This window comes from Salmo trutta, unplaced genomic scaffold (assembly GCF_901001165.1).
Source record: "Salmo trutta unplaced genomic scaffold, fSalTru1.1, whole genome shotgun sequence".
Lineage (NCBI taxonomy): Eukaryota > Metazoa > Chordata > Actinopteri > Salmoniformes > Salmonidae > Salmo > Salmo trutta.
Window position 1 is genome coordinate 2,152,506 of NW_021823104.1, and position 9,793 is coordinate 2,162,298.

General features: G+C 45.4%; 1 protein-coding gene across 1 annotated transcript in view; it reads right to left on the reverse strand.

Moving 5' to 3' along the window:
- The window catches only part of myo15aa (myosin XVAa), a 197,368-nt gene that overhangs the window by 102,121 nt on the left and 85,454 nt on the right, over positions 1-9,793 (reverse strand). The window contains exons 22-25 of the mRNA XM_029747703.1: positions 8,318-8,371; positions 7,026-7,107; positions 6,490-6,620; positions 2,366-2,461 (exon numbers count right to left, since the gene is read on the reverse strand). Coding sequence (XP_029603563.1) covers positions 2,366-2,461; positions 6,490-6,620; positions 7,026-7,107; positions 8,318-8,371 — 363 coding nt within the window. The remainder of the gene's footprint in view (positions 1-2,365; positions 2,462-6,489; positions 6,621-7,025; positions 7,108-8,317; positions 8,372-9,793) is intronic.

A 9,793-nucleotide genomic window follows, 5' to 3' on the forward strand; every position in this document is an offset into this window, starting at 1 on the left:
CACGCCAAGCCCCTCCCCCTGCCTCTCACGCCAAGCCCTCCCTCTGCTTCTCACGCCATGCCCCTCCCCCTGCCTCTCACGCCAAGCCCCTCCCCTGCCTCTCACGCCAAGCCCCTCCCCCTACCTCTCACGCCATGCCCCTCCCCCTGCCTCTCACGCCAACACAGTTGAGAGAGGACTCACCATAATGAACAGGACTCACCGTAAAGAACAGGACTCACCACAACGAACAGGACTCCCCGTAACGAACAGGACTCACCATCAGGACTCACCATAACGAACAGGACTCACCATAATGAACAGGACTCAGGACTCACCATAACGAACAGGACTCACCATAATGAACAGGACTCAGGACTCACCATAACGAACAGGACTCACCATAATGAACAGGACTCAGGACTCACCATAACGAACAGGACTCACCATAATGAACAGGACTCAGGACTCACCATAACGAACAGGACTCACCATAACGAATAGGACTCACCATAATGAACAGGACTCAGGACTCACCATAACGAACAGGACTCACCATAATGAACAGGACTCAGGACTCACCATAACGAACAGGACTCACCATAACGAACAGGACTCACCATAACGAACAGGACTCACCGTAATGAACAGGACTCACCATAATGAACAGGACTCACCATAATGAACAGGACTCAGGACTCACCATAACGAACAGGACTCACCATAATGAACAGGACTCAGGACTCACCATAACGAACAGGACTCGCCATAACGAACAGGACTCACTATAACGAACAGGACTCACCATAATGAACAGGATTCACCATAACGAACAGGACTCACTGTAGTGAACAGGATTCACCATAATGAACAGGACTCACCATAACGAACAGGACTCACCGTAATGAACAGGACTCACCATAACGAACAGGACTCACCATAATGAACAGGACTCAGGACTCACCATAATGTACAGGACTCACCATAACGAACAGGACTCACCATAATGAACAGGACTCACCGTAATGAACAGGACTCAGGACTCACCATAACGAACAGGACTCACCGTAACGAACAGGACTCACCATAACGAACAGGACTCAACATAACGAACAGGACTCACCATAACGAACAGGACTCACCATAATGAACAGGACTCACCATAATGAACAGGACTCACCGTAACGAACAGGACTCACCATAATGAACAGGACTCACCATAATGAACAGGACTCAGGACTCACCATAATGTACAGGACTCACCATAATGAACAGGTCTCACCGTAACGAACAGGACTCACCATAATGAACAGGACTCACCATAACGAACAGGACTCACCATAACGAACAGGACTCACCATAACGAACAGGACTCACCATCAGGACTCACCATAATGAACAGGACTCACCATAATGAACAGGACTCACCATAACAAACAGGACTCACCATAACGAACAGGACTCACCATAACGAACAGGACTCACCGTAACGAACAGGACTCACCATAATGAACAGGACTCACCGTAACGAACAGGACTCACCATAATGAACAGGACTCACCGTAACGAACAGGACTCACCATAATGAACAGGACTCACCATAATGAACAGGACTCAGGACTCACCATAATGTACAGGACTCACCATAATGAACAGGTCTCACCATAACGAACAGGACTCACCATAATGAACAGGACTCACCATAACGAACAGGACTCACCATAACGAACAGGACTCACCATAACGAACAGGACTCACCATCAGGACTCACCATAATGAACAGGACTCACCATAATGAACAGGACTCACCATAACAAACAGGACTCACCATAACGAACAGGACTCACCATAACGAACAGGACTCACCGTAACGAACAGGACTCACCATAATGAACAGGACTCACCGTAACGAACAGGACTCACCATAACGAACAGGACTCACCATAACGAACAGGACTCACCATAACGAACAAGACTCACCATAACGAACAGGACTCACCATAAAGAACAGGACTCACCATAATGAACAGGACTCACCATAACGAACATGACTCACCATAATGAACAGGACTCACCATAACGAACAGGACTCACCATAACGAACAGGACTCACCATAACGAACAGGACTCACCATCAGGACTCACCATCAGGACTCACCGTAACGAACAGGACTCACCATAATGAACAGGACTCACCATAATGAACAGGACTCACCATAACAAACAGGACTCACCATAACGAACAGGACTCACCATAACGAACAGGACTCACCGTAACGAACAGGACTCACCATAATGAACAGGACTCACCGTAACGAACAGGACTCACCGTAACGAACAGGACTCACCATAACGAACAGGACTCACCATAACGAACAGGACTCACCATAATGAACACCTCCAGAGCTTCCTGTCGGAGGTCCTCATCCGTACACGTCAGGGTCATCTCCAAGGGAACCGTTAGCATCCCAAACATAGGCTCCTAACAGAGAGAGGGTCAAGGGTCAAGGGTCAGGGGTTAGACCCTGGAGATTAGACATGTGTACGTCAGAGTTGGTGCCAATTCCAGTCTCATTTGAAATTCCAATTCAATTCTTGAATTCACTCATGAAGAGGAGAATTTATGTGGAATTCAATTCCAATTCAATTCTTGATTTCAGTCATGAAAAGGAGAATTTATGTGGAATTCAATTCCAATTCAATTCTTGAATTCCCTCATGAAGAGGAGAATTTATGTGGAATTCAATTCCAATTTCAACCGTCTTCAAGTTTTGGAATTTAATTAGAATTAGACTGTTTGGACTTTCTGAATTGGAATTTAATTTTAAATTGTAAAACATTGAATCTTTGGAATTGAATTAGAATGTAATATTTTAGCATTTCCCAGTTAATGGAATGAATGGACACAGTATCAAACATTGACTGCAGGATTTGTTTTCAAATCAGTTCAAACTGTATTTCTATATTTCCAGTGTAGCTAGGCTGTCTGTATTTCTATATTTCCTAATATAGCTAGGCTGTCTGTATTTCTATATTTCCAATGTAGCTAGGCTGTCTGTATTTCTATATTTCCAAAATAGCTAGGCTGTCTGTATTTCTATATTTCCAATGTAGCTAGGCTGTCTGTATTTCTATATTTCCAATATAGCTAGGCTGTCTGTATTTCTATATTTCCAATATAGCTAGGCTGTCTGTATTTCTATATTTCCTAATATAGCTAGGCTGTCTGTATTTCTATATTTCCAATGTAGCTAGGCTGTCTGTATTTCTATATTTCCAAAATAGCTAGGCTGTCTGTATTTCTATATTTCCAATGTAGCTAGGCTGTCTGTATTTCTATATTTCCAATGTAGCTAGGCTGTCTGTATTTCTATATTTCCAAAATAGCTAGGCTGTCTGTATTTCTATATTTCCAATATAGCTAGGCTGTCTCTATTTCTATATTTCCAATATAGCTAGGCTGTCTGTATTTCGATATTTCCAATATAGCTAGGCTGTCTGTATTTCGATATTTCCAATATAGCTAGGCTGTCTGTATTTCTATATTTCCAATATAGCTAGGCTGTCTGTATTTCTATATTTCCAATATAGCTAGGCTGTCTGTATTTCTATATTTCCAATATAGCTAGGCTGTCTGTATTTCGATATTTCCAATATAGCTAGGCTGTCTGTATTTCTATATTTCCAATATAGCTAGGCTGTCTGAACAGTGACACGGCTGAAAGCCTGAAATCATCTAATTGGAATTTGTGTAAATGTCGGGGATAATATTGAATTGGGAATTGAATTCTTGGAATTGACCTGACATTGGAATTGAGAGGAATTGAATTGACTCTGAATTGAAAGACAGACCTGGAATTCGAATTGAATGAAATAGAATGTACAGGGAGAGAGAATTGAATTGAATTGAATGAGGGGTGAGTAGAGACAGAGAGTATGGGATTGAATGAGGGGTGAGTAGAGACAGAGAGTATGGGATTGAATGAGGGGTGAGTAGAGACAGAGAGTATTGGATTGAATGAGGGGTGAGTAGAGACAGAGAGTATGGGATTGAATGAGGGGTGAGTAGAGACAGAGAGTATGGGATTGAATGAGGGGTGAGTACAGACAGAGAGTATGGGATTGAATGAGGGGTGAGTAGAGACAGAGAGTATTGGATTGAATGAGGAGTGAGTAGAGACAGAGAGTATGGGATTGAATGAGGGGTGAGTAGAGACAGAGAGTATTGAATTGAATGAGGGGTGTGAACAGACAGAGAGTATTGGATTGAATGAGGGGTGAGTAGAGACAGAGAGTATGGGATTGAATGAGGGGTGAGTAGAGACAGAGAGTATGGGATTGAATGAGGGGTGAGTAGAGACAGAGAGTATGGGATTGAATGAGGGGTGAGTAGAGACAGAGAGTATGGGATTGAATGAGGGGTGAGTAGAGACAGAGAGTATGGGATTGAATGAGGGGTGAGTAGAGACAGAGAGTATGGGATTGAATGAGGGGTGAGTAGAGACAGAGAGTATTGGATTGAATGAGGGGTGAGTAGAGACAGAGAGTATGGGATTGAATGAGGGGTGAGTAGAGACAGAGAGTATGGGATTGAATGAGGGGTGAGTAGAGACAGAGAGTATGGGATTGAATGAGGGGTGAGTAGAGACAGAGAGTATTGGATTGAATGAGGGGTGAGTAGAGACAGAGAGTATGGGATTGAATGAGGGGTGAGTAGAGACAGAGAGTATTGGATTGAATGAGGGTGAGTAGAGACAGAGAGTATGGGATTGAATGAGGGGTGAGTAGAGACAGAGAGTATGGGATTGAATGAGGGGTGAGTACAGACAGAGAGTATGGGATTGAATGAGGGGTGAGTAGAGACAGAGAGTATTGGATTGAATGAGGAGTGAGTAGAGACAGAGAGTATGGGATTGAATGAGGGGTGAGTAGAGACAGAGAGTATGGGATTGAATGAGGGGTGAGTAGAGACAGAGAGTATTGAATTGAATGAGGGGTGTGAACAGACAGAGAGTATTGGATTGAATGAGGAGTGAGTAGAGACAGAGAGTATGGGATTGAATGAGGGGTGAGTAGAGACAGAGAGTATGGGATTGAATGAGGGGTGAGTAGAGACAGAGAGTATGGGATTGAATGAGGGGTGAGTAGAGACAGAGAGTATGGGATTGAATGAGGGGTGAGTAGAGACAGAGAGTATGGGATTGAATGAGGGGTGAGTAGAGACAGAGAGTATGGGATTGAATGAGGGGTGAGTAGAGACAGAGAGTATTGGATTGAATGAGGGGTGAGTAGAGACAGAGAGTATTGGATTGAATGAGGGGTGAGTAGAGACAGAGTATGGGATTGAATGAGGGGTGAGTAGAGACAGAGAGTATGGGATTGAATGAGGGGTGAGTAGAGACAAGGAGGTATTGGATTGAATGAGGGGTGAGTAGAGACAGAGAGTATTGGATTGAATGAGGGTGAGTAGAGACAGAGAGTATTGGATTGAATGAGGGGTGAGTAGAGACAGAGAGTATGGGATTGAATGAGGGGTGAGTAGAGACAGAGAGTATGGGATTGAATGAGGGGTGAGTAGAGACAGAGAGTATTGGATTGAATGAGGGGTGAGTAGAGACAGAGAGTATGGGATTGAATGAGGGGTGAGTACAGACAGAGAGTATGGGATTGAATGAGGGGTGAGTAGAGACAGAGTATGGGATTGAATGAGGGGTGAGTAGAGACAGAGAGTATGGGATTGAATGAGGGGTGAGTAGAGACAGAGAGTATGGGATTGAATGAGGGGGGAGTAGAGACAGAGAGTATGGGATTGAATGAGGGGTGAGTAGAGACAGAGAGTATGGGATTGAATGAGGGGTGAGTAGAGACAGAGAGTATGGGATTGAATGAGGGGTGAGTAGAGACAGAGAGTATGGGATTGAATGAGGGGTGAGTAGAGACAGAGAGTATGGGATTGAATGAGGGGTGAGTAGAGACAGAGAGTATGGGATTGAATGAGGGGTGAGTAGAGACAGAGAGTATGGGATTGAATGAGGGGTGAGTAGAGACAGAGAGTATGGGATTGAATGAGGGGTGAGTAGAGACAGAGAGTATGGGATTGAATGAGGGGTGAGTAGAGACAGAGAGTATGGGATTGAATGAGGGGTGAGTAGAGACAGAGAGTATGGGATTGAATGAGGGGTGAGTACAGACAGAGAGTATGGGATTGAATGAGGGGTGAGTAGAGACAGAGAGTATGGGATTGAATGAGGGGTGAGTAGAGACAGAGAGTATGGGATTGAATGAGGGGTGAGTAGAGACAGAGAGTATGGGATTGAATGAGGGGTGTGAGTAGAGACAGAGAGTATGGGATTGAATTGAGGGGTGAGTAGAGACAGAGAGTATGGGATTGAATGAGGGTGAGTAGAGACAGAGAGATGGGATTGATGAGGGGTGAGTAGACAGAGAGTATGGGAGTGAATGAGGGGTGAGTAGAGACGAGAGATATGTGGATTGAATGAGGTGAGTTACCCTGAAGTAGAGCTGTACGTAGCGGCTGAAGGGGTTGTTGTTGATGTCCAGCGGCAGAGTCAGCTGGTTCTCCTCAGGGATGTGTGGTGCCTGGACCAGAGCTAGACTCTCAGCATGGAGCTCTCTGCCACCTAGACACACAGAGAGACGTGAGGAGATGGACCAGAGCTAGACTCTCAGCATGGAGCTCTCTGCCACCTAGATACACAGAGAGATGTGAGGAGATGGACCAGAGCTAGACAGTGAGATGTGAGGAGACGGACCAGAGCTAGACAGAGAGATGTGAGGAGACGGACCAGAGTTAGACAGAGAGATGTAATGTGATGAGATGGACCAGAGCTAGCCGATGCGATGTGAGGAGATGGACCAGAGCTAGACAGAGATATGTGATGAGATGGACCAGAGCTAGACAGAGAGATGTGAGGAGATGGACCAGAGCTAGACAGAGAGATGTGAGGAGATGGACCAGAGCTAGACAGAGAGATGTGAGGAGATGGACCAGAGAGAGTCAGCATGGAGTCTGAACACAAACCAACCTGCTGCAGCCTGCAGTAAAGAGCCGAGCTCTGCAGGGATCACCAGGTGAGTCACATTAACCACCTCTCTCTTCGACAGCTCCTACACACACACACACACACACACACACACACACACACACACACACACACACACACACCACACACACACACACACACACACACACACACAGCAAGATATAAGAGATGCAAAGACAACTACTCACCATGTCCCTCCTCTCCTCTTCCTCCCCCTCTCCTCTTCCTCCCCCTCTCCTCTCCTCTCCTCTCCTCTCCTCTCTGCCTCCTCCCCTCTTCCTCCTCCTCTCCTCTTCCTCCTCTACTTACCTCCTCTCTCCTCCTCCTCTCCTCCCTCCTCCTCTCCTCTCCTTTCCTCATATAATTTCCTACTCACTTTCTGTCCTCCTCTCCTCTACTTACCTCCTCTCTCCTCCTCCTCCTCTCCTCTTCCTCCCCCTCTCCTCTGCTCACCATCTCCCTCCTCTCCCTCCTCCCCTCTTCCTCCTCCTCTCCTCTACTTACCTCCTCTCTCCTCCTCCTCCTCTCCTCTTCCTCCCCCTCTCCTCTGCTCACCATCTCCCTCCTCTCCCTCCTCCCCTCTTCCTCCTCCTCTCATCTACTTACCTCCTCTCTCCTCCTCCTCCTCTCCTCTTCCTCCCCCTCTCCTCTGCTCACCATCTCCCTCCTCTCCCTCCTCCCCTCTTCCTCCTCCTCTCCTCTACTTACCTCCTCTCTCCTCCTCCTCCTCTCCTCTTCCTCCCCCTCTCCTCTGCTCACCATCTCCCTCCTCTCCCTCCTCCCCTCTTCCTCCCCCTCTCCTCTACTCACCATCTCCCTCCTCTCCTCTCCCTCCCCCTCTCTTCTACTCACCATCTCCCTCCTCTCCTCTCCCTCCCCCTCTCCTCTACTCACCATCTCCCTCCTCTCCTCTCCCTCCCCCTCTCTTCTACTCGCCATCTCCCTCCTCCTCCCCCTCTCCTCTACTCACCATCTCCCTCCTCTCCCTCTTCCTCCCCCTCTCCTCTACTCACCATCTCCCTCCTCTCCTCTCCCTCCCCCTCTCCTCTACTCAGCATCTCCCTCCTCTCTCCTCCTCCTCCTCCTCTCCTCTTCCTCCTCCTCTCCTCTCCTCTTCCTCCTCCTCCTCCTCTCCTCTTCCTCCTCCTCTCCTCTTCCTCCTCCTCTCCTCTACTTACCTCCTCTCTCCTCTTCCTCCCCCTCTCTTCTACACACCATCTCCCTCCTCCTCTCCTCTACTCACCTCCTCTCTCCTCCTCCTCTCCTCTCCTCACCTCCTCTCTCCTCCTCCTCTCCTCCTCTGCTTTCCTGCGGGCCTCCAGCTTCATCTACAACAGAATAAAACATTATTAACCCTCATTACTAACCCTCATTACTAACCCTCATTATTAACCCTCATTATTAACCCTCATTACTAACCCTCATTACTAACCCTCATTATTAACCCTCATTACTAACCCTCATTATTAACCCTCATTATTAACCCTCATTACTAACCCCCATTATTAACCTCTACGGGCCACGGTGGCAGTATTGAGAATTTTGAAAAAAATACGTGCCCATTTTTAACTGCCTCCTACACCAACTCAGAAGCTAGGATATGCATATTATTAACACATTCGGATAGAAAACACTCTGAATTTTCTAAAACAGTTTGAATGGTGTCTGTAAGTATAACAAAACTCATATTGCAGGCAAAAACCTGAGAAAAATAGATTTAAAAAAATGAGAATTTTGTGGCTGTACTATTTAGTGTCATTGTTTATTAGATACCATAGTGAGAATGGATTCAGTTCGCAACTCCTACGGATTCCACTAGATGTCAGCGATCTTTATAAAGTTGTTTGAAGCTTCCATGATTAACAGGTAGCAAATTAGAATGCATTGAAGTTGACGTCCGTGGGATGTCGTCACTTCCATTATGGCCTGCACCTGCGCAATCATGAGACACGAGACATTTAAAAAAAACGTTTTTCTAGACACAGGTGAAGTCGGGTTGAAACATTACTGATGTTTCACGTTAAAAATGGCTCTAAAGATTGATGCTAAACAACGTTTGACATGTTTGAACAAACATAAATAGATTATTTTTGTAACTTTTTTAACTTTTTGCCGTGACTTCACACACCCCCCCGCGCTACTTTTTAGTAGCCACCGAAGCGCTAACAACATGGAACAACTTGGAGTTATTTGGACATCAATTATGAACTTTGTCAAAAGAAACCACATTTGTTGTGGACCTGGAATTCCTGGAACTGCCAATGGATGAAGATAATCAAAGGTAAGGGATTATTGACAATAGTACTATTGATATTACATGGTTACAAGATGATGCTAAGCTAATTAGGCTAGCTTATTGTTCTTAGCACAGCACCTGGTTTATTGCAACTTGTGATTTCCCAGTAAAGTTATTTTGAAATCTGGCAAGACAGTATCATTTACGAAATGTTAAACTATAATTATTTGAATGACAATATTATAATTTACCAATGTTTTCGAATAGTAATTTTGAAAATTGTAACGTTGTTCACCGGAAGCATTTCAGAGAAGAAAAAAATCAGAATTTCACCGCTACTGTAAAATGCGGTTTTTGGATATAAATATGAACTTGATGGAACAAAAAATGCATGTATTGTATAACATAATGTCCTAGGAGTGTCATCTGATGGAGATTGTCAAAGGTTGGTGCATAATTTTAGCTGGTTTCTGCTTTTGGTGACGCCTGACCTTGAATTGAAAATGGATGTTTG